The 24,327-nt window shown below is 44.8% G+C and overlaps 2 protein-coding genes across 3 annotated transcripts in view; one reads left to right on the top strand and one right to left on the bottom strand.

Annotated features, from left to right (window-relative positions):
• Window positions 1–21,531, bottom strand: part of LOC103630487 (midasin) — a 43,704-nt gene extending 22,173 nt beyond the window's left edge. Inside the window, exons 1-22 of one of the 2 annotated variants that reach the window (XM_008651538.3) lie at window positions 21,038–21,531; window positions 20,080–20,164; window positions 19,578–19,849; window positions 19,321–19,482; window positions 19,081–19,229; window positions 12,541–12,650; window positions 12,337–12,456; window positions 12,102–12,180; window positions 11,737–11,859; window positions 11,088–11,187; window positions 10,913–11,009; window positions 9,956–10,087; window positions 9,820–9,876; window positions 9,563–9,739; window positions 8,344–8,469; window positions 6,300–8,075; window positions 5,709–5,776; window positions 5,398–5,593; window positions 5,192–5,296; window positions 4,795–5,100; window positions 1,666–3,894; window positions 34–1,575 (exon numbers count right to left, since the gene is read on the bottom strand). In XM_008651538.3, coding sequence (XP_008649760.2) covers window positions 34–1,575; window positions 1,666–3,894; window positions 4,795–5,100; window positions 5,192–5,296; window positions 5,398–5,593; window positions 5,709–5,776; window positions 6,300–8,075; window positions 8,344–8,469; window positions 9,563–9,739; window positions 9,820–9,876; window positions 9,956–10,087; window positions 10,913–11,009; window positions 11,088–11,187; window positions 11,737–11,859; window positions 12,102–12,180; window positions 12,337–12,456; window positions 12,541–12,650; window positions 19,081–19,229; window positions 19,321–19,482; window positions 19,578–19,849; window positions 20,080–20,164; window positions 21,038–21,489 — 8,463 coding nt within the window. In that variant the 5' untranslated portion in view covers window positions 21,490–21,531. The remainder of the gene's footprint in view (window positions 1–33; window positions 1,576–1,665; window positions 3,895–4,794; window positions 5,101–5,191; window positions 5,297–5,397; window positions 5,594–5,708; window positions 5,777–6,299; window positions 8,076–8,343; window positions 8,470–9,562; window positions 9,740–9,819; window positions 9,877–9,955; window positions 10,088–10,912; window positions 11,010–11,087; window positions 11,188–11,736; window positions 11,860–12,101; window positions 12,181–12,336; window positions 12,457–12,540; window positions 12,651–19,080; window positions 19,230–19,320; window positions 19,483–19,577; window positions 19,850–20,079; window positions 20,165–21,037) is intronic. The other variant, XM_008651537.3, reaches the window with a different exon arrangement.
• Window positions 21,532–22,256: 725 nt separating this feature from the next.
• Window positions 22,257–23,629, top strand: LOC103630486 (uncharacterized). The gene is made up of 2 exons (XM_008651536.3): window positions 22,257–22,515; window positions 22,594–23,629. The coding sequence occupies exons 1-2, from the start codon at window positions 22,268–22,270 to the stop codon at window positions 23,333–23,335; spliced, it is 990 nt and encodes a 329-aa protein (XP_008649758.1). The 5' UTR covers window positions 22,257–22,267; the 3' UTR covers window positions 23,336–23,629.
• The last annotated feature ends 698 nt before the right edge of the window (window positions 23,630–24,327 follow it).

Below are 24,327 nucleotides of genomic sequence, written 5' to 3'. Positions count from 1 at the left end.
ACAAAGAAAAGAAATGGTTGGGTGTTAACTTACCAAAAAGACGTCAACTTCAACCGGGAACTTCTGCTGCAACTTCAGTATTTCTTTCCTCAAAAGATTCCAAACAATTGGTAGCCCCTCTAACTGAGATGCAATCATCATTTTCCATATTGATCTGTGGTAATCAAGAAGGAGAGAGTATATTTTGAGCCGCTTCCAAGATTTCGCAATCGTTTTAAGTACCTCGCCCTCTAAGCATCTGAGGGACTTCAATGCTGGCAACAAAGTACATTCCAGGACAGAAAGATCAGGACATTTTGTCTCAATTTGCCATTGCTGCAGAGTAAGCCGCAACAAGCCCAAAGCCTTAAAAGAACGATGCAGCCGGTTTTGGCATGCTTTCAGGCTATCACAACCAGCCATATCCAGCAACTTCTTCGAGAGTAATGGAATATGCTGAGTAACAATATCAATATTGTGATAGGCAACTATTTCCCTGTAATATTCAAGGATGTTATGCCAAATAGGATGCTCACTTTCTTGCTCCAGAATATACCAATAGCTCTCAAAGAAGTTGCAATAAGGCTGGACCAGAGAGTTATACCAATTAAACCATTTGCCATATAGTTCAAGATCGTTTTTAGTACATTGCTCCATTACCCAGTTTGCAGCAAAGAAAAGCATCTGATCAGCTAAGTATGAATTGAATGCCCCAGTGACACAAATTTTGACAGGCTGACCATTAACCGTAGGAAACTGTAATTCGCGTAAGCTTGCAGCAGGAAGAATAGATGGGTGGATGAGACTAATCTGACCCAACAATAATGAATTATCATTCAAACTGCTTATCTGATAAGCAGCGTATTGGGCACCCAATGACTGTAGAAACATGCAATTCCTCATGACACAAGTTTCTTTTGAATACCAAATGAGATCCCTTAGTTTTTGCTCAATTGGCCAACCACCCGGCAAGGACAAAGATAATCCAGAATGCAAACTAGTTGAACAACCATCAAAAACAGTCAAAAAACTAAAGTTTCTAGCCAAAATTTCAGATCTGTCAAAATTAGTCAAAAACTTATTTTTTCCTTCCTCCACAATGCCAGATCCATTAATTTCACCCAAACATGGTAGATATGTGTGTTCCCAGCTCAAATGCAGGCTCCAAAGGAACTGATTTCCTTTAACAATCAGTTGTTGGAACAACTGAACCCAGCGCGTGATTTCAAGAAGGGTAATGTTCACACCAACACGTGAACCTTCACCTTTTGCGTACATGTGTGCTTCACACATTGACGAGACCAGTTCCATTCTGGGTATTCCGCAAGAAATTAAAAATCTTATCACATCCTTCCGTTCACTGTCCCCAGGTACATTGCTAAATCCTTTCAGATTCCAACTTTGGTCCATCAGAAAGATCTCCACTCCTCTGTTTCGCATGGCTCTTGAAACTTCACCATAGTTTGAATTTACTGTCAAAAACATTCGAAACTTAGGGTGGGCTTTGATAACTACAGGATTTCCATCAACAAGACCACACTCATTGACCATAATAGACCTTTCTTGCTCAACCAAGGAGTTTATCCTATCAAGTACCTAAATGAATTCATGAAAGGAAAAAGGTAAAATTAGAAAAAGCAAGCAGCAGAACAGAAAGGCAAAGTACATCAGAAACAGAGAGCCTACAGTAGGGTTACAAAAATTTGCATTATCTAAAACAATCCATTCACCACGCTCAATGGCTCTAATCAAATCTCCCGCAACCCATTTGAATCTAACTGGTTGGTGTGCAGCTCCATTTTGCTGCAAGTTGTTGATGGACTTCAGTGTTTCACTAAGATCATCTTTTGTCAATGGTATAGAGAAGTCAAACATTTCCAGATCACATTTCATCTGCTCAACTATTTCAGCAAGCAAGCTTAATGAAGGCAAAGATGCATTCCCACTCATTAATTTCGAAGTCTTAATTGAGGAGTGCCCTTTTGCAGCCACAAATTCAAACCATTTGGTAAACAAACCCCTTCTTTCTGCAACAAAATTCTTCTGGTTCGTATCAATACTCAGGCTGAAATACACATCAACATAATGCTCAACTTCTGATAAAACAGTTTTGTAGTGCCTAAAGAAGTTATACTGCTCAAAGCATCCCAACAATTCGGACACATCAGTTGCAGACGACAGATTTAACTCATTCAACGTATTTCCAGAAAGCTGAGCCAGCAAGCGGATTAATGATGTTTTACCAGCTGAATTTTGTCCAATAAGAATGCACAACCAACCTTGCTGGATACAGTGCATGGCTGCTTCAAGACTATTAAGGACACCTGGAAATATGTTGAGTTGATTGTTTTGCACTTTATATGATTGGATGTTATTTCTTCTAATAGAGGCACTTCCAACAACCAAGCAATGTGGATTAACATGGAGCATTTTTGGTTGGTGAATGCTGATCTTTTTCTTAAAGACATCCTCATAAAGCTTGACAACTTCATGGCGATCAACCAATGTGCGCATTCTTTGCAGATAAACAGTATTTAAAAAAGAATCATCCATCATAGGATTTGGGGAACCTGCTATCATCTCACAAGATCTGATAATATCACGTAGATTAAATTCCCAGGGAGAACCTTGTTGGCCATACTTCCTATATACCATGGTATCCATATACAGTCTGCTATTAAAGTGAATAAGATTTCGGATGAAACTTTCAGAAATCAATGAACCATATCGTGATTTACAGATGAATAGATAATCTTCCTCTGATAGCTCATCAACATAAACTTTGGTGAAGCGGTTCAGAAAGGACTTGGGAAGGCCTTTCCGTCCACCACCCTGCGATGAAGGATTCTGGCATGCAAAGACCCGAAAAGACGATGAGCATTTGTAAGTTTGACCAAGCTCAGGTATGAAGACCTCAGCACGGTGGTCCAGAATGGCATTCAGGCCCTCTAAGACAGATTGTGGAGCAAGATTGAGCTCATCCAAAAGAACCCAGCTTCCATTCTTTAAAGCCTGGAGAAGAATACCATCAGACCAGGAAAATTCCATTCCATTTCCCCCTTGAGCTGGCAGGTCTGAACCTAGAAGATCCATCATATCTGTCTGTTCAGATAGATTTATCCGTACAACATCATGACCAGAAAATCCAGCTAATGCTACAATTAAACTTGTTTTTCCAACTCCAGGACTACCTTCCAGAAGGAGAGGTTTAGGTAGTTGCATACCACGCAAAACTCGCAAGACATTCTTACTGGTCGTGGGCGCCATTATTTCAAAGTCCTGTTGCTTACAAGGAAAATGGCCTTTAGGAATATAGAATGGTGCAATGCCGAAATGATCTTCCAAACAACCATGATCTATATCTTTTTTTTTCATATTGTCACCCCAGCCATAATTATTTAGATCATTCAAGTATGAATCTACTGCCGTGCCCCCAACTTTCTGCAATTCTTCTAGAAGGAAGGACAAGCAAGTATTCCTCATCTCAGTAGCCTCAGTTTTAGAAACATTTAGACCTAATGAGAGCCCATCAAGCAAAATAAGAAACAGGCCATGTATCAAAGCTTGCTCGGGCCCAAGATTTTGTTCAGTCACGTTTATAAATGAAATCCATGACAGCAGGTCCCGTATCGTCAATGTTCTCCCGATGTGCAATTGGTTGAACCACTTCCAGAAGTTAACAATGCAATCTCCAAGGCAAGAGAAGTCAGTTTTGGTGAACCTCCCAAAAGTTATGCTCCTAAGTTCATCAACATCAATAACAGCAGGAACCCAAATTTCAGTAAATCGATTTCTTAATGCAGGAGAAAGCTCTTTTTTTCCATAGTCACCACCAGGGTTCATCGTTGCAAGGATGAAGAAGTTTGGATGTGCTACAATCTTCTCTAACACAGAACCACCTTTCTCAGCCAATGACTACAACAGCAGAAAAACACATATAAAGATACATAGAAATTAAGTTAGACAATTAAAAAACAAATAATCAATAAAAAATGTTGTATAGAATAAGTTTAAGCATATTGATAGAAAAAAAGCAAATTTTCCCAAAAACGCCTTTTTCAACCAAGCTATGTGTTTAAGTTTGCAGAAGCAGAACCCTGAAACAAGTCAAGTTCACAACTTTATCAATCTGACTCGTAATTGTTAGGCTCCAAAACTGCAATTCTGCCCCTTCTTGTGTGACCTCAGTATTCTATTTTTTAGTGCAAATTGTCCATTGTTTAGACGTTTTCATATAGAAGGGGCCATTTGCTGAATGATAGTCCCGACCATCTAATGTGCGGGAGCATACGCGCATATAGTTCCACATAAGTAAATTATTAATCCACCCTACACATAAAAAATCAGCCACAAATTTATTCTGACTGAAACAATCAGAGCATGTCTTTATGTGTTGATACACTATAATCGATGCGGCCTTCCATATCCATACAGCAACATGCATAGCATTAAGATGGAAAAAAAATAGCCATTAAAATTAAGATAATGCGGGAAGCCTACGGCACTGGGTACACCCTTTTATCAAACAAAGTTTACTACCTTAAGAAAACAATATGCAGTGAAACAACAAAATCAACTAAGATAGCTGCTTTAGATCCCACCATTTAAGGATATTTAATTTAGATGAGCTCCAAGTTTACAGCAGGAAAACATAAAAACAATCAATAACAACACTCAGCAAAAAGATTCAAATATAATACCAAAAAGAATAGGTTCCACTAAGCCTAGTATATTTGCATAAGATAAGCCCAGAGCTACTGTTTTATTCGTCCTTCATAAGAGAAACAATGAATGGATAACTAAGAAAAGGCATACCAATTTTCTTTCAGGTTCTAGAACACTGTTCAAGCGTTCAAGCACACTGTCATCAGCTAAAGAAATTTCATCAATGAGGAAAAGATCACCATTCTTCATTGCTTGAACAAGCGGTCCATCCTGCCACAGGAAAATTGCTTGCCACCTCTTGTGGAGATGCATCAAATCCAACTTGATTTGCTCCATGGCACCAAGATCTTGAGCAGACACCTCAGGAAACAGATATTTTTTCTTTCTGTATCTGTCAAGTATTTCATCCAGATGACTGATGACACTATCAGCTCCAGATACATCAGTTTCAAGCGGCTGTAAATCATGGACAAATCAGTTAGTCCACTTTGATAGGTCAATGCATAAGTTTTACTGAAATACCACATCCGGAAGCCAATTAACTTACAACATTCCCTGCAACATAAAAAAACATTTTCATCTGTTTGATTTTTGCAACAAGATCTTTGAACTCAATTGCTATTCTTGATCTATCACGTATAGGGCAGAATCCCTGCAGGTAACAGCCAGATCATAGATAGCGAGACACATATTAAAACAGACAATGGTATCTGGAGAAACAGGTTCATAGACAACTTAGAAACGGCAACGCACCCCAATGAAGTCTGATGTCTCTGTATACTGATGGCAGTTCAAAATATGTAACTTCAACCCAAGGACAGCACTTAGAATCTGGCAAACAGTTGTTTTCCCACCACCAGTTTCGCCAACAAGGAGGACAGGTTCGCGTGATCTGTAGCAACGCTCAATAAGGAAGTATAGCCTCCACATACTTTTTGTCCAAGTGATACTGCAAAAGAAAAGTAAAAATACACCTGAACCACTGCAGAAGAAACTTAAAAATACATCTATAGTTCTCAACCAGAACTATACGAGTACACTATTAAAAATGCAAATAAACTTACTTCCCAACGCAATCTTGTACTCTTAGTTTGATAACATCAATGAATAAATTATCTTCACGGGTGACTTCCTGCAAGAATAAAGAACAGCTCAAGATTACATAACCTAATCCAATTCTAAGCAAAACTTCACAAACTTCCATTAACAAATGTAAAAGTTAGATGTGGTATTAAAATTCTAATTATGATGCGACACATAAGAAACTACCATTTCATCGATGAAATGACAGTCAGGTCACTGCATGAGTAAACGGTACCCAAAACTTAGTACCGCTTGGTGAAACAGGATGGTCACTGAGCTAAATAGCAACCATAAGATTAAATTAACTTGTGTGTTAATAGCTCCAGTAAAAAAACTATATATGTAAATCAACTGCATCCACTATACATCCGCAGCCAACTACAAAACAATCTGCCCAACAAAAAACTAAATGTTCAGATTCCCTCATCCTACTTGGTCAGCGCCACTACATCCATGCAATAAAATTATGGTCATGAAGTATGTTTTGCTCATGATCATGAACTTTCATCCTTTGCAGGCACAAGATGAAACTGCAAAATTAAAATGATGATATAGAATGATGGAATCGTTACCGAGTTATACAAATCAGCTATATTGAGTTTTACACGTAGGTGACGCTCCAAAGCTTCTTTAACAACAACTTTCTCATTGACATCCCTTAATCTCTCTGCCAGCAGTAAATAACCATCTTTCGCCAGATCTTCGTATGACTTCCCTTCAAATGTCCTGTACCGATTGGCCCAACGAAATAGATCCCTAGGTGTTATGAAACCATGTTTGCCAGCAAACACTCTACTATTTTGTCTATGTGTTTGCAATTCTTTCATAACCTCAACCATCCTTTTCGCATAACTGGGAGCAATTCTACATCGCTGCTCCAAAATTGTGGCTAGCTCATCTTCTGGTATTTCATCAACATGCACTTCAACAAAACGATTGCGGAACGCCCGGGACAGCATTTTACGCCCCCCATAAAGCATAGGTGGGTTTTGTGTAGCGAAGAGCATAAAATTAGGGTGTGCTGGTATAGTCTCTTGCAGCTCTGGAATGAAAAGTTCCCTGTTGTCATCTAACAGCCTATTTAAAGCTTCCAGGACATCAGACGGTGCAAGATTTAGCTCATCCAAAACAATCCAGTGCCCCTCCCGCACAGCCTTCACCAAAGCACCCTCCTGAAACTGAAGCTTCCCTTGACTATCTGTCACATAAGTACCCAGATATTCTTGGAGATCAGTATGCTCATGGTTGTTGATTCGGACAAACTCATGTCCAGTTTTTGCAGCAAGATACCTCACAAGGCTAGTTTTGCCACTTGATGTTGGCCCTTGTAGAAGAACAGGGTATCTTCTAATGTAAACAGCACGGGCAAGGTTGATTATGTGCTCAGTAACACTTTGAGTTAAAACATAGCTCTGCAAAAAATCATCCGATTCACAGCCACCTAATTGCAAAGGCTTATCAGTGAAGTAGTCAACAAAAGAAATGTTAGGTGGCACTCTTCCATCTAACAGAAGTGAAACTATTAAGTTCTTCATGATTTTTCCACTAGGAGGATCCAACAATGTAAGAAAGAACATACAGAAACCATCATAAATGGCTTTCCTGAAGCCAAATTTTTTCTCTGCGTTTTTTATATATCCTAAAGCACGAGATAGAGATCTCAAACTAAATTGAGGCTTCTGATTAGCTCCATCCTGCAGTCTCTCCTCACACTCCTTTTTTGCCACTTTATAAAATCGCACAATACTATCTATAACTCCATTTGCAGCATTCAGACCATCCAGATATTTCCTGACAAAAAGACGTAGATCATCGTCATCCATAAGATCATCAACAAAGTATTCAGTAAAGCGGTTCCTAAAAGTGTACGGCAGTTCCCTTTTCCCAGCATCAGTTGCTGGATTCATGCAGGCAAATATCCTGAAGCAAGGATGACGTTCAACATAATCCACGTCTCCCCTCTCTGCTAGGCAAAGTGTGCCCCTCTCTCCATCCAGTACAGCACCAATTCTTTGAAGTGTCTCTGGAGGTGCAAGGTTAACCTCATCAAGCAAAATCCAATGGCCTTTCCTTAAAGCTGAAATAAAAGCACCCTCCACAAACTGAAATGACATGCCAGTTGCTGAACCAATTTGACTACAAGCCATATTCAGTCTGGAAGAGAAGGTGTCCCAATCAGAAACAACATGGGCTGGCAAAGGTCGTTTCCTCTTTGAACCACTTGAAGACTTAGACCCTTCAATTAGCTTCTGAGCCTTCGCAACATATCTTTCCAAAGTGGTTAGTAGTTTTTTCCAATTCTTGTTCATTACAAACTCATCACAATAACGTATCATAGCTTCATTGTCCTAAATAAGGGAACAATTGGATAAATAAGAATCAAGACAATTGGAGCGAGGGTGGTCTATGTCTTAGTGTAGCTAAAACTCAAGAGTTTCGAATGTGTGGACTTATCATGAGCTGAAATATTAGCATTTCACGTTTATCTATAAGTAAGCATATCATTTTTTATTTATTAGAGAATCAGCCAAGAAGATATAGCTTCAAATAAACAGTAATCTTGGTCAAAGAAGTTTAGTGTAGGATCACAATATGAGAACAAAGCAGTAGACACACCTTTGCAGAAAAACTTCGAGAAAAAAGATCCTTGAACTCCATATAAAGAGGAAAACATATCGATCGAGCATCTGTAGGCTTAAATCCCCCAAGGAGATCAGAAATGTCACTTTGCTGGCTTAAGTTCTGAAATATATATATATAAAACAATATTATATTAGAAATTATAAATGATAAATACTGTGAGACAAAAAAAATGTGATTTGAATATTTGACACAGCATATTCTGAACTTTCTATGTTGTATGAAAGAGGTCCCAACATTTCACGAAATAACTGGAAAACCCAGATGCATTTATGATGGCATACAAAAAAGAACTATCAACATAAGAGCTTCCAAATATTCCAAAGACAGACATTTTCCAGTAGAGACATTGTATGTAAAACATGTTATTAACTTATTATGCCTGAATTTCAGTGGCAGTGAAGGTGTTATGGGCGGCAGATGGCTGCGAGGGTTAGAGGGCGATGGCTAGGGTTAGAGGGTGACGGCTAGGGTTAGGGGCACTGGGGAGGCCGGCTGCAGGGCTTTGCCCACGGCCGGCAAGAGAGAAGGGATTTCCTTCTAATCTCTTGCTTACTTTATTTCTCATCCATTGATTACATAAATAGGTCAGTTGGCCACCCTATATAGATAGAGATCCTTATCTCTTTAAAACTCTTCTAAAAAGTCTCAACAAACTATTAACTGATAACCTTCCTAGATAATCTCAACGAATCTCCTAGATAATCTCAACTAATCTCCTAGATAATCTCAACTAATCTTCTTATCCTTTGACCTGCGCTCTTTGTTGCTAGTCCTTGCCGCAGCCTCCTTGGGCCCTGACAGATCCTGATAGAAGGCTGCACTAACATGGTAGAAGGGTAGAAAATTTATGGCATTTTTCTATCTCTACTGTATTAAAGCATCAGTTTTAATGGTCGTCCCACGTCATCCTTCTCATTCCTGCTTAATGCAAAAATAAAGTAAAATTATGCACAAGTGGGAGTTTGAACCTTGGTTGTTGGCTCCACATTTACACCCAACTGACTAATAGTACACACATATTTTTGAGTTTTATTAAAACAAGTACTACCCATGTGATATTGTGATATATAAAAAACCATAGCAATACACGGGCAACTGACTAGTATATTTATATATGCAACTCAGTGACAACAGTGAATTTTAAAAAAAGGCAAATATGCAGTTGTTTGTTTATGTTACTGATCTAACATACCACCACAGTCAACGGTTGTTTAAGCCAGGCAGCAAGATTCTGCACAGTAGTGGTCTTCCCAGTACCAGTTTCACCAACAAGAAGAATGGGCTCATTGAATTTTATAGAACATGCAACCCTTTCAAGAATTTCTAATGCACGCCGAATATCAGCAAAAGGCCCTTTCTGGATTAATGTCTGCATATTTTGAAGCAGGAGTCAGCAAACAAATGAAAGCTTGACAAAGAGATGTATTAAGTAAACCAATGATTATTTACAGGTTTGTCGCAGCATGGCAATGTAACTCTACCAACTTGCAATTCCATATGTCGAGCCTGTAAATTACAAACGGTTTGAACATATACAGATCCATTAAACAAGATATTTTCAGATAAGAAATGAATATACACATGCCTGGATGACGGGCTTTTCAGTAGGTTGCACTGTTTCTCCTCGGTAAGGAACACATAATATTCTAGCAATTTCTCCTGCTACATACAACCTTTTCTCCGGAGATGATAATGAAGCAGTGAAAATGTCAACAGCCTAGAATATTACAAAATAAAGAGACAACGGTGCTTGAGATGCCTGGAAGACCAGGTGTTTTATTCCACAATGATGGTAACAATAACAAGATAGCACATGTAAATTTTCCCATGTTCTCAGAACAGTGTAAGTTTATATGCGTCATTTAACATTTGCAGGCGGTACTATTCATAAATGATAGTGAAACTAAAGCTATCTAAACTCTGGATAAATATTCAAATGCAAAATAATTTAAAATTGCTGGTAGGTGTTGGCCACCATGAAATTTAAATTTAATTCCAACAATAATAGTACTTTTGTGTTTCTGCAGTGTCTACAAAGTAATCCATAAGCCCAAACTTGAACATGAAGGGTCATAACAGCTGTTCACATCCCTAAGTGGTACTCCCTCTACTCCAAATTAAAGTTCATTTAGCTTTGTTTTAAGTCAAAATTCTCTAACTTTTACCAAATTTATTTTTTTCATGCGCCAACATCTATGAAAACAAATTAATTCCATTAAATTACACATGAAATATATCTTGGTATTGCACCTATTTGTAGTTAGAGATGTAAATATATATTTAGTACATTTTGAACAGAGTATATTCCAACAGGCAGAAGAGCGCCAATATCGTGATTCCACGAAAGCAGCTTTCAAACATTCACACTGAAGGTGTGGCAGTTTCACTTACTATGGCTTGCAAGATGCAACTTTGACAGCTAGATCATGTTAATATGATGAGATATTCATAGTTACAGTGCATTTTTTACAGAAGTAATTTATTAAACAACATGCACATTGCAAAACATGCAAAATTTAGAAGGAAGAGAAAGCAACAAAACCTCATGATAGATTAATTTGCATCCACTAGATGCAAATCTGAGGTCCTCAAAGTTGAGGTCAGTCCCTAATATTCTCTTGCACCATTTTAGCAGGTCCCTACGAAGTAAGATAAATATAAGTATCCATTATTACACGATAGCAGGCAATATGCTTCAAGAATTATGATCTGCGCACCTTAATGAAAATCTGTGCAGAACACCATCAGATAAACCCCCTGCCAAGTTGAGACTACCAAACTGATAAGATCCAAGAGAGTTGACCTTTTCAAAGGTATCTACATGCCATAAAACAGATTAGTTATTCCCTCTGAACTCTGGTCAGCCCCGGGGCATTGTATTAAGGCTATGCCAACAGATCGTGCATATAGCCGTGCAAAACACTGTTTTGTACTGTATACTGCACTGTTTAAAGAGTGAAGTTTCAAATGAGAAATGGGGATAAGTAATATGTTGGAGATAGCCTAAGAAGAAGACATTCTCATACGGGTGAAGAAAAACCCCGAATCCCTGCCCCACCCATACACAGCGGCACCGTAACACATGAGAACGACCGCGGCTGGGGCCGGGCCTTAGATATGTGCTTTGGCATGGAACAGATGAGGAGATTTTTTTTAACCCCAACCTAAAATCCGCCCCCACGGGGAATCGAACTCTAAACCTAAGGAGTGCTACTCAGACCACCTGACCAGCTCAGCTAGAAGCCCTTTCGTTAAATATACATGATGTTTCAGGCAACAAATTTGACATGCATGTATTTAAATTTTGCTATCTGAAACATTATAAAGTGACTGGAGGTAGAAAAGATACAAGTATGTTTCATCTACCTATGAGTTTGGAGGAGATGGGCTCCAAGCTTGGGTAGCACCCTTTAATTATATTAACCATGTCACTCTGATTAGGTTCTCCCACCATCACTTTTCTCCACAATGCACTAAATGTGAGTCTCCCTGCCAAAGAAAATAGACATGAATTGGCACATGCGAATATTTTGCTCCTTAAGAGAAATTGCAAGATTGTGGAAATATAGAGCTGTTTTTGTGTGGCCAAAACTCAAACGAACAGTCTTGATCATGATTGTTGCTTATCAAATTTTTAATACATCGTTACAAGTATAAACTAAGAAAATTTTTGTGGTGTGCACTACAGTAATATTACAACATCATATACAATTAAAACCAACTGAACAAACCTGGCAGATCATGGGAAACATCGTTCTTTGATGTAGTGACGGTTGCAAAGAAGCGAAAACTCTCAGCAACTTCCACGGCCTACATGAGACAATTGTAACTTATAGAACCTCTGTTACAGTGGCACTCATGAATTCACGTGAGGGTTTCAACATTTTTAAATACACAGTTACACACAGAGAGACTGTAAAAGTAAGCAACTTAGAGTATTGTCAGATATCAGAAGGAAGGTCTTACCTCTGCATGGCCAACTGAAAAGGTATTTGAACCCTCCAATAAAGGCACTAAAATTGAACGCACATCGCTAGGTGCTTTGTCTATGTCTTCAAACACAATCCAAAACCCTTTGACAATAGCCTGGTGAAAGATATTAATATGCATGGGAGAGAGAAAAAAAACTACCCCAGGATTATATGAAGAACAGTATTCCCCTATACAGACCTGTGTAAGCGAACCAGGAGCCCACTTGAATTCACCAGGTTTCTCTGTGCAAACGTAACTTCCTAATAAGGTCCTGCCATCCATTTGCTCATCCATGTGGATAAAAAGTACTGCAAATAAAATCAGTAATTAGCACTTTGCTTATATATAGAACATTAACAATCTTACCAAAGATGGCTATAATATTGATAGAAGATCAACCGTGTCATGCCATCATGAGGGATGGCATACACGTTTCCAAAAAAACTTCAATAAGCAGCAAGTTTGTATTGGATAAAGGCGTGAAACAGAACTATGGAGTCATGGTTTTCTAGATTTTGTGAAAAGTTCCAACCATTGGACTTCTTTGACTAAATAACTTATTAAATGTTAGAATTCAGTTGGAACTTCACCAAGAGCACAGATGATGGAAGGGGATTATGCAAAACAAATATGATCGCGAGAATAACTAGGTAACCCTATCCAACTTGTGACTTAGAAGACAGTTTGATATGAATCCACAATAAAATAGCAATCCTACCGAACTTTTCTTCTGCTCACAGACTTATTGAAACTTATTTCATCATCAAATCATCTAATGAAGCTATCTATCTTTTTTCTATTGACTAGTACAACATATGAACAAATAAACAGAAAATGTGATGTATGTCCACACACTGAAACCGTGTTTTGCATGTGTCTTTGGAATATGAAGCAAAATTCAGTTCTGGAACCAGTAACAACAGCCAGCATATATCACCGACAAATAAACAGGATAGTATGATGCAACAGATCTTATTGTCCCTATTCATACTCCTTTCGTACATTTAAGTATCTGGCTCAGTAAGCATATACTCCATCCCAAAAAGAAGGCGTGTCTCGCTTTTCGAGGAGTCAAACTCAAATATCACTTTAACACCCCCCCCCCCCCCCCCCCCGCAGTCGAAACTCTAGCCATTGCAAATGTTGAGACTAGACCGAAACTCCGCAAACACCATCGTCGGAAGCCCCTTGGTGAAGACGTCAGCGAACTGGGAGGGGGTCGGGACGTGAAGCTCCGTGGTCGAGGACCGGCGTATAAGGAGCCCGAAGTCGAGGGTGCCACGCAAGTACCGCAAGATCCGGTTCATCGCGGTGAGGTGCGGCTCCCGAGGGTCGTGCATGTGGAGGCACACCTGCTGGACGGCATAGGCGATGTCGGGCCTGGTGAAGATGAGGTATTGAAGTGCCCCGGCAATGCTCCGATAGCCGGTCGGATCGGCGACCGGGGGTCGGCGGCGGAGACCTTGCCCTGCGTGCTCACCGGGGTCGCGCGGGGCTTGCACTCGGCCATGCCAGCGCTCTCAAAAAGGTCGACGGTGTACTGCCGCTGGTGAAGGAACATGCCCTGGGGACGGCGCTCGACGGTGACCCCTAGGAAGTGGTGGAGCGCCCCTAGGTCCTTCATCGCGAACTCCTGCTGGAGGCAGGAGATGATGCGACGCAGGAGCCCAAGGGAGGAGGCGATGAGCACAATATCGTCGACGTAGAGGAGGAGGTACGCAGTGTCCGGGCCGCGACAGAGGAGGAACAGGGACATGTCAGACTTGGCTTCGATGAAGCCCTGCGAACACAAGAAGGTGGCGAAGCGACTGTACCAAGCCCGAGGGTCGAGGGACTTGTTGAGCTTGCAGACCATGTCGGGGTGAGCAGGGTCGACAAACCTAACGGGCTGAGTGCAGTAGACCGTCTCTGTCAGGGTGCCGTGGAGGAAGGCGTTCTTCACGTCGAGCTGGTGGACCGGCCAGTCCCTGCATAGAGCGAGAGTCCGAACAGTCCGGACGGTGGCAGGCTTGACCACCGGACTGAAGGTTTCGTCGTAGTCGACCCCAGGACGCTTGGTGAAGCCCCGAAACAAATAGCGGGCCTTGTACCGCTCTAGAGACCCGTCGGTGTTCAGCTTCAGCTTGAAGATCCATTTCCCGGTGACCACGTTGGCGCCATGGGGACACGGCACCAGGTCCCAGGTGTGGTTAGCCTGGAGAGCCTTGTACTCCTCTTCCATGGCACGCCGCCACTACGGGTCGGCAAGCGCACCACGGACAGTCGTGGGCACCGGCGAAAGGGCCAGAGGAGGTCGCGAAGAGAATCAAGCGAACACGGGCCCGGAGGACATCCGCCACGCACCGGGTGACCATCGGGTGAATGTGTCGAGGATCCCGGTGGACGATGACGGGGTGATAGGCAGGGGGCTCGACGCGAGGGCGAACCGGTGCACCGCGACGACCGAGGCGCTAGTACGTCTGGATGGGGTCGGTGTCGGGGCCGTACGTGGCGGTGCAGGAGACGCCGGAGCCGGACGGGGCTGGGCGGGAGACGTCGGGGCCGCACGTGGCGACGGAGGAGACGCCGAGGCCGCGCGTGGCTGTGAAAGGGAGGGCGGCGCCGGCGGGGTCGCGCGAGGCGACGTAGGGGACGTCGAGGCCGCACGAGGCTGTGCAGGGGAGGGCGTCGCAGGCGGGGCCACGCAGGGTGGCGCGATGGACGAACCTGTAGGGGACACAAGGTCGAGATCGAGGAACACGTCGAGCTCGGTGAGAGAGGCAGTGGAAGAAGAGGAAAAGGGGAAATCCGACTCATCGAAAACGACGTGACAAGAGATGAGGACTCTATGTGAGGTGAGGTCAAGACACCGGTACCCCTTATTATAGATGGCCAAAAAGCACGAGGCCCGTGAGCCCGGCACGAAGCCCGCTTTTTGGGCCCGGTCCGAGCCCGGCACGGTAGAATAAGCGGGCGGGCTTGGACAGGAAACTAGGCACGGCGGGCTAGCCCGGCACGGCCCGTTTACCTCTAAGCCCGTTTTTTTACACTAAAACGTGCTTACCGGCCCGTTTAGCCCGCTTTTCGGCCCGTTTTTTCGTGCTAAACGGGCCGGCCCGGCCCGTTTAGGCCCGCTGCGGGCCGGGCTTGGACAGAAACTTAAGCCCGCTGGCTCAGCAGGCCCGGCCCGGTTTTGGCCGGGCTTCACCGGCCCGGGCCGGGCCGGGCCGGCCGGCCCGTTTGGCCATCTCTACCCCTTATGGTCGGGGGAGTATCTGAGGAAGACACAGCGAGTGGAGCGGGGCGCTAACTTATGAGGAGCAGTGGAGGCGAGATTAGGGTAGCAAGCGCACCCGAAGACACGAAGATGATCATAGGAGAGGTGGATGCCGAAAAGAGCGAAGTAAGGAGTGGGGTGGACAACCGCCTTGGTGGGGAGACGGTTGAGGAGGTAGGTGGCAGTGGTGGGGGCCTCAGCCCAGTAGTGAGTAGGAAGGGAAGCCTGAAAGAGCAGAGAGCGCATGACATCGTTCGTTGTGCGAATCATGCGCTCAGCCCTACCGTTCTGAGGAGACGTGTAGGGGCACGACATACGGAGGTGGACGTCGCAAGAGAGGAAAAAGTCACGGGACGCATTGTTATAGAACTCGCGCCCGTTGTCACACTGGACACTCCGGATGGTGCGACCGAACTGAGTGGATACTCAAGCGAAGAAGTGAGACAGGGTAGGATAAGTGTCTGACTTCTGACGTAAAGGAAAAGTACACAAATAGTGCGAGAAGTCATCGAGAATGAGTAAATAATATTTATAGCCAGAAATGCTGATTACAAGGGATGTCCATACATCACAGTGTACCAGATCAAAAATGCCTGCTGCCCTAGAAGAGGAGGTGAGGAATGGGAGCCTAACATGGCGACCTAACTGACAAGCATGACAGAGGTGCTCAAAAGATCCCCTACAACCAAAAACAGAGGTACTACTGGAGAGCTTGGACATCACATCACGCCTGGGGTGGCCGAGACGACGATGCCAAGTCACAGAGGAGGCGGCCACTGCAAGAACATGCGGGGCAGAGGTCGATGTAGGGGAAGCAGGCAGGCAAAGCGTGTAGAGGGGCCCGGGGCTGTCACACCGAGCGGGAAGGGTCCTGGTGGCAAGATCCTTCACAGACAGACCAAACGGGTCAAACTCCATAGAACAAGAGTTGTCAGTAGTGAACTGACGGACGGAAAGAAGATTCAGAATGATGTTAGGGGCGACAAGGACGTTGGTTAAACGGAAAGGACCAGGAAGGACCGCGTCACCTAATGAGGTGACGGGTAGGGAAGATCTATTTCCAACAACGATGGAAGAAGGAAGGGAGGGATGGGGGGAGAGGTGGAAGACAGAATACCTGCGTCCGGGGTGGTGTGGTAGGAGGCGTCAGAGTCAGCCACCCAGTCAGAGACCAAGGTGGGCGGGGCCAGCGTCATCGTGGAGAAGGAGCTGGCGAGAGACTGCGCGTCCCACCCATTAGTTCAGGGCCCCCACACGGGTTGGGCCAGAGGCCTCGGGAGCGGAAGGAGCCCCTGTTGAGGCTGGGGAGGAGCCAAGGGCGCCGCCGGAGGTGGAGCGACAAAGAAGACCTGCTGAGAGGTGGGGGGAGGGGCCGAGGCACCCGCGGACGGCCCGGGCCACATGTGAATGGTGCCAGTCCACGGGTTGTAGAAGGATGGCCACTGAGAGCCACCCTGGCCGCCCGATGTGCCACCGCGTCCACTCTTGCGATCGTGGTCGCGACACCCCCCCCCCCCGGGAGCCAATAGGCTGCCGAGGAGCTCCAGAGGGCGGGGGCGAAGTGCTGTGAAGAGGAACCCCCCCCCCCCCCCCCCCGAAGTCAGAGGGAGCAGCCCGAGGCGCGCTGTAGAAGAAGGTTAAGCACGAGGCTCTCATCAGTGATGGGGGCCCCGAGGGTGCGGAGAGTGTCCGCCATCGTCTTCATCTGACGGCAATACTTGTCCACAGAGAGATCACGCTGAGCAAGCTGGCGGAAAGCGATCTCAAGGTACAGAATCCGAGACTGGCGGTTGCCGAGGAACTGAGCCTCAAGGGCACCCCCTAGATCCGGTGAGCAGTATCGTCCGACACTCGAACGATGTCCTGAAGCTCGGCCGTGAGGGTGCCATGGATCCAAGAAAGCACCACCTCATCCATCAGGAGCTAATCCTCCATCGAGTCAGCGACCATGGAGAGGACGTGGTCGGCAAGGGCGTAGCGGCGGAGGGTCTACAGGACCTGGTCGCGCCACCGAGGGTACTGAGTGGAGTCCGGCGCGAGAACATCGGTGACAGTTGCCTGGATGCTGGTGATGGTGAGGGCCGCCGCCTGAGCGTGAAGAGTTGAGGCTGGGGCGGGCGCGGGCTCGAAGGTGTCGGCGCTGTGACGAGCGGACGAGGGGGAGCCATACGACACGCCATTGCCAGCGAGACGGCGGTAGGTCTCGACGTACTGGCGCTCGATAGCGTCAACAACCGCCTGCTCCTGCTCAAGAGCACGGGCGGCGTCCTGGGCCCGCTGGCGAGCCGCAGTAACGGCTGCCCGGGTGGCGGCGAGGATGGCTGCAGTGTCATCCGAAGGAGCGCGCAGGGATGAGGTGACGGCGGACGGCTGGCTGTAGACAATCATCAGCGATGGGCAGTCACGCACGTGGGCCCCAACCGTCATGCCGAGAGAGACATGGGGAAAACCCGGCGCTAACAGCTAGGAACGAAGCAGGGCGACATCCGGCAGGGAGAGCGTGCTAGAGGGGAAGCTGGGGGAGAGGACTGTGGCGTCGGGGAGGGAGCCGCCAGGGTCCGGCCAAGACCCGTCGGGGCCAGAGACGACCGCCAGGGGCGCGAGAGCGGTCGGCACGGATCTAGCGGACAGAGGAGCGCCCAGCGCGGGTCGGGTGGGCAGAGGGAATGGCGGCGCGGGTCAGGTGGGCAAAGGGGTGGCCGGCATGGCCGGATCCGGCGGTGGCGCGGGCGGAGGAGGCGCGTCAGGCGGAGGAGGCGCGTCAGGCGGAGGAGGCGCGTTAGGCGGAGGAGGCGCGTCGACGGCCACGAAGACGAGCCCTGGCGGCGCACCGGCATCGGAAGAGGCGCGCGCAGGGCCGGACACAGCCGCCAGGGGCGCGGCAAGCGCCGTCCGGTAGGAGAGAGGGGGAAGGGGGAAGGGGTCGCCGACGGAGGAGGGAGGGGCGGCGGGCGGCCGGCCATGGTGGCGGCGGCGGCTGTAGGGAGAGAAAACCTAAGGCTAAGATACCATAGTGGACTGTATTGTACACAGAAGAACCCTAGCTACAGGGATACAAATAAAGAGAACCCTAATGGGCCAGGCCCATATACATAAGCACTCTAACAATTCCAAATTATAATGCATTTTGGCTTTTCTAGATAAGTAGCTTTTGCTATGCACTTAGACATACAGTCAGTCTAGATACATAATTAAAGCAATGTATCTAGAAAAGCCAAAACATCCTATAATTTGAAAATATTTATGATGTGTACTAAGAAATATTAGACTAATAGTGGAATAGTTTTTCATAATAAATAGATTTAGAGATACAAATGTTGATACTATTTTATATAAATCCAGTCAAACTTAAAAAACTTAACTCCTCAAAAAATGGAATGTGCATTCTTGTTGGGACAAGAATCAAACCATATCAATCCGTTGGACAGCCTTCAGACACTTTTTACCATGAATAAATCTTCATAAACATATATCATAAATACCTCGATTTCCAACTATGTGTGCCAACTTGTTAATAAGTGCAGATTTTCCTGCACCAACAGGCCCATAGAGAAGTACAGGCCACTTCTGGCCAACTGCCATCAAAGCTACCTCGTAACTCTTTCTTAAAGTAGCTGTAAGCACGAACGGGCTGGCAGATAACATAATCACAGATAAGTGTATGTGACCCAAATGCAGTGAGAAACAAGGAACAATGGAAACTAAAGGTGAAATGCTCATACCTTCCCATGCTATGATTTCCTACTGTTACAACATCTGGCCAATCCAACAAACATTCAGGCAAAGTAGCGAGACCATCTATACTACTTTTTGAATTTTCATTGTCATTCTGAAGATATAAAGATGCTTTCTCTAAGGAAGTGTCCATGCAAAACTCCTTCCACCTAAAGGCACAACAGGTTGTTACCATAATACCATGGTGCTCTCCAGTTTCAAAACAAAAGAAACAATAGCAAGAGAAAGAAAGAGTAAGATCCACCTCAGAAAACATTTAAATGCTTCATCTGCTCGCAGGCCAAAACTTTCAATAGCCATATCGCTTGCTTTTAAAACCACCATAAGAATATGTATCGTGCACCATTTCAAGTCCAATCCAACAGTATAAAGTGAGGAGTCAACTAAACTATAGTCAGTGGTACTATGTACAAGGTCTAAAAAGCAAGACCAATCCCATTGTTCACAAAATACTCTGGGCTCCAATTCTAGAAACCGGTAAGATACTTGTGCAGCAACAAGAAACAAATGCAGTTCCTGGAAGCAAACAGTATCAAACACAATGTAAACCATGTAAGTACAGTGTGAGACTCCGAGTACAACTCAAATCCAACAGTTAAAATCACTTGCAGAGTTGAAGTTGTAGTGATAAGTTGTGAAGCAGTTACGCAGGTCATATTAGTGGAAATGAGAGGTGAGACAGACATGCATGTGACATGTCATAAGAGACAGACATGCATTTGACACATGTCATAACTCATAAGTACCTTGGAAGGAACTTGTGATGTCAAACTTGCACATAGAAGCCTTTGGAATGGTGGTGGTGAAAACTTGTAGTAGTTCAATACAGATCTGCCAGAAATTATAGTGGTAAGCAAGTTGCATGACATAAATCTAATCTTGGTCTACATGCCATGATTGCAAAAAGATTCAACTAGTTAAAAGTAGGCAACAATGTGTCATTAGATAGATACAATGGACCATAATAAACTATATAAAGCTCCAAACCAATGTGTGATGTGGTTTATTAGGAAAGCGGGCACAAGAAAATTTCCTGATAACTGAAACCAGTGCATGTAACTTTTGGCATATGTAACTACTAATGCTGAGAATGGTTCCGGATCTTCTAATCCACTGAGATAATGCGAATTATGGTGTGCAGGCTTTAATCAGCAGATATTTTAGTTCCACCTGAAAGATACTTGCATCTGTGAAAACTGTGGCATTTGTATTTGAACCAAAAAATTATAGTAGTTTTTTACTCCTTATCCACCCAAATCATTACCCGACATGGATTCCACAGAAGGCCAGATTCATGAACATTGAAGGGCAAAATTAGCCCTCCCTAGCAAGCAGGATTCATAATGCAGGTTTGATGGACAATCCAAATAACACCAGCTAGCGAGGTTATTCTTTTCCCCAGTATATGCAATTGGTAAACTAAAACATGCATATACTTCAAATTAGACTGCATGATCAGAGATGATAACATTTTTCATGGCTCGGTCCATTAAACTAAATTAAACATCCTACAGCAAGTCTCGATGTTTACTGTCTGATGATACCAAAAAAATGATCAGAGCTTAGTGCCTAGCAGAAAAGTAGTTATTGTGGTCAATTAGGTGCCTACATAAATGGCAGGCACAAGCTAAGAAACAGGTTAATTGCAATGCTCCAAATTTAGTGTGACGAATTGGGACTGCAAACAAGTACTAATCACTTCACCTGAGCAAGTAGGGTGCGAGGTCGAGGGCGCGCGCTAGCGCGAGGCACGCGATCTCGTGCAGCCGCAGGAGCCTACGCCTGGAGAGGTAGAACTCAATGACGCGGACGTCCCTCTCCCCGGCCTCATCCTCCAGGTGGGCGGCGTCATCATTCCACGCCTGCAGCCTGGCGCGAGCGTCATCGTTGCACGCGTGCAGTCTGGCGCGGAGCAGCGCGACGGCCTGGTTGATAAGGGCCGGCGCAAGCGGGAGGAAGCAGCCCAGCACGGGGATGGTGTAGCGCGGATGCAGCAGTGGCTCGGCGAGCGCGGCGGTGACGTCGTCGCGAGCGGGGGGCGCGGCGGCCGGCGACGAGGCAAGCTCGTGGAGACGCGGGTCGGAGTGGAGCGTCGGGCAGCGGGCTAGTAGCCGCGCGAGGGCCTCGGTCGTGGAGAAGACTCCGTCGAGCGACATAGGCGCGGTGCGGCAGCGGCGGAGTGGGATGTGGGACTAAAGAGAACGATGATTTGTGGGGGGCGCGCGTATATATTGGGTGGTGGTGCGCTGGTGGTTTAGGTTAGGGTTTTAGCGCGGGTTAGGCTATCTCCAATCTTCATATCTCACGCACTATATTACTCGCTCTTTGAAACTCCATGTTATAAATATTATAATCTATAGTTTAAAACAATATTCTGCACGCCCATACACACGCTCTACTGGAGAAGGCCTTAGACTATCTCCAGCAGCGTCCCCTAAATTTCGTCCCCTAAAGGAATATTCTATGTCCTTTACAGAACACTCTAAAAGATTCTGTCATCTATATATTCTCCGTCTCCAGCAGCGTCCTCTAAATTCCATCCCCTAAAGCTACAGTGTTAACAGATTCACATTTTCCATTTCTTTTTCATTTTTCTTTGTTTTCTTCTCATTTGACACTATATAAATGATCCGAAAAAATTGTATTTATTAATTTTTAAAGCAATAAATTCGAAATATCAATAATAATTACATTGATTGTTTTGTTGTTGTGTAATTGTTGTCGGTAACGCGCCACATAGTATAATATCGTTGCGAAAATAAGTTTTGAAATGGACAAGCTTGCACTGTAAACCAGTACTCTTCTTCGAGAAGCCATAGCCTTGCTTCCCTTGCACGACAAGCGCTCGTCTTCTATCCGAAGCGTACTTCCTCTATAAATACCAAGTGACCCTTCCATACTTCACTCAACCTTGCCTTTACAAACTCGACAACCATGAATCCCTACTTAGAAAACAATTTTCTTGTGCGCTTGATGGAAGAAATGGAAGAGGAAGAAGAAGAGTTGCAGTTGGCGAGGCACATGGTCAATAGGAGGCGACGTGCACGCAATGAGCGTCGTCATGGTGGTTCGATTCCAGGGCGTGTTAGGATTCATCGTGATCACATGAGCGGTGATGCAAGAATCCGAGCGGACTACTTTGGAGCCAACCCGGTGTACACGGATGCTCAATTTCGTAGGAGGTATTTACAATGAACACATTATTTTTACCATGTACAAAACTTTATGACCCGTATTATGACACATGAATTCTATGGTAGGTTCCGCATGCGTCGCCATGTCTTTGAGCGCCTTGTTGATGTTGTGCAACAAGTGGATCCTTATTTTATTCAACGTCCAAATTGTGCGGGTGAGATTGGTCTTTCTGCTCTACAGAAAGTTGTTGCTGCTGTTCGAATCCTTGCTTACGGTATTCCAGCTGATGTCGTTGACGAATACGTGCGTATTGGGGAATCTACTGCTCATGAGGCATTGAAACACTTTTGCACGGCCGTCCAAACCGCGTTTGCTCCGTATTATCTCCGTGCACCAAATGCAGAAGATATCGCACGCCTTCTCCAAGTTGGCGAGTCACGTGGGTTTCCTGGTATGCTTGGTAGTGTTGATTGCATGCATTGGGAGTGGCGTAACTGCCCAAGTTCATGGAAGGGGATGTTTACAGGGCGTGGTAAACATCCTACCATGATCTTGGAAGCTGTTGCGTCGTATGACCTGTGGATATGGCATGCATATTTTGGTCTGCCAGGTAGTTGCAACGACATAAATGTTCTTCACCGTTCAAACCTTTTCGAAAGGCATCTGAGCGGTGACACACCTCCTGTTTCATTCACTGTGAATGGTCACACGTACAATATGGGATATTACCTAGCAGACGGGATTTACCCAGACTGGCCCGCATTTGTGAAGACAATCCGTAACCCCTACGACGTTAGAACCCAACACTTTGCAACAATTCAAGAGTCTGCTCGAAAAGATATAGAACGAGCTTTTGGTGTACTCTAGAAGAGATGGGGTGTGGTCCGTGGACCTGCATACGGTTGGAGTCCTGAACACATTGGGGACATCATGAAAACATGCATAATATTGCACAACATGATAGTAGAAGACGAAGGTCCATTGTCTTTGAACACAACCTTTGAAAACATCGGAGTGCTGGCAGACACAACTCAAGGTTCAATGGAAGAGCGCAACGACTTCGTCAATCAAAGGTACAACCAACTGAAAGACCGCAACAAATATACTCAGCTTCAGGTAGATCTGATACACCATCACTGGGCGCGACATGGATTCGGAGTTGCATAGGACGCAATGAAACAAGTTCTGTCATGGTTGTTCTTATCTACTGTCGAACTGTCTTTGTTTACTTTTCATTGTTCTACTGTCTGTGTTAGTGTCATGTCTGTTCTACTTCATGTGTCAAGTGTGTGTACTGTGTGTCTGAGTGTCGAAGTGTAGTAGTGTCATGTCTGTTCTACTTCATGCTGGTGTTTCAATTCAATAAGGAGTACTACTGTCATGCAACCACATGTGTGTACAAATGCTAAACAAAAACTGCACCAAGCTCACAGTTCATGAAACCAAATAGTTCAACACATATAGTAAAACATTCAGGTACAAACCATGACAAATAGTTCAAAACAATAACTTGAAAACAAATAGTTCAAAGACGACCTAAAAAATCTGCTACAAACCAGATTACGATCTGACGACAGCAAGCTCACAGTAACAAGTCCGAGTATGCCTCAATTCATAAACGACAAACAAACATATTAAGTAAGGAACCTTCACTGGCCAGATGAAGTAGACCCAGTAACCCTTGCCAGTATCTCTTGTTGCTTGGCTTCATAGTACTGCCGGAGGAGAGGGTTACATTTGCTCAAATCCATGCTTAAGATCATTATCTCCTCTTCCTTGTCCTCCTTTAGTTTCTGCCTTTCAAGCCTTAATTTTTCTAGGTTCAACTTCTTCTTTTCAAGGAGCAATTTCTGCCTCTC

Source organism: Zea mays, chromosome 6 (assembly GCF_902167145.1).
Source record: "Zea mays cultivar B73 chromosome 6, Zm-B73-REFERENCE-NAM-5.0, whole genome shotgun sequence".
NCBI classification, from domain to species: domain Eukaryota; kingdom Viridiplantae; phylum Streptophyta; class Magnoliopsida; order Poales; family Poaceae; genus Zea; species Zea mays.
Note: the sequence above shows the minus strand (reverse complement) of the source record. Positions and strands in the feature narration are given on the sequence as shown.

Bases quoted from the DNA above. Each gene is read 5' to 3' on its own strand.
- LOC103630486 (XM_008651536.3), top strand. From the start codon at position 22,268: ATGAATCCCTACTTAGAAAACAATTTTCTTGTGCGCTTGATGGAAGAA. The intron at 22,516-22,593 runs GTATTTACAATG...ATTCTATGGTAG, and splicing joins GATGCTCAATTTCGTAGGAG to GTTCCGCATGCGTCGCCATG.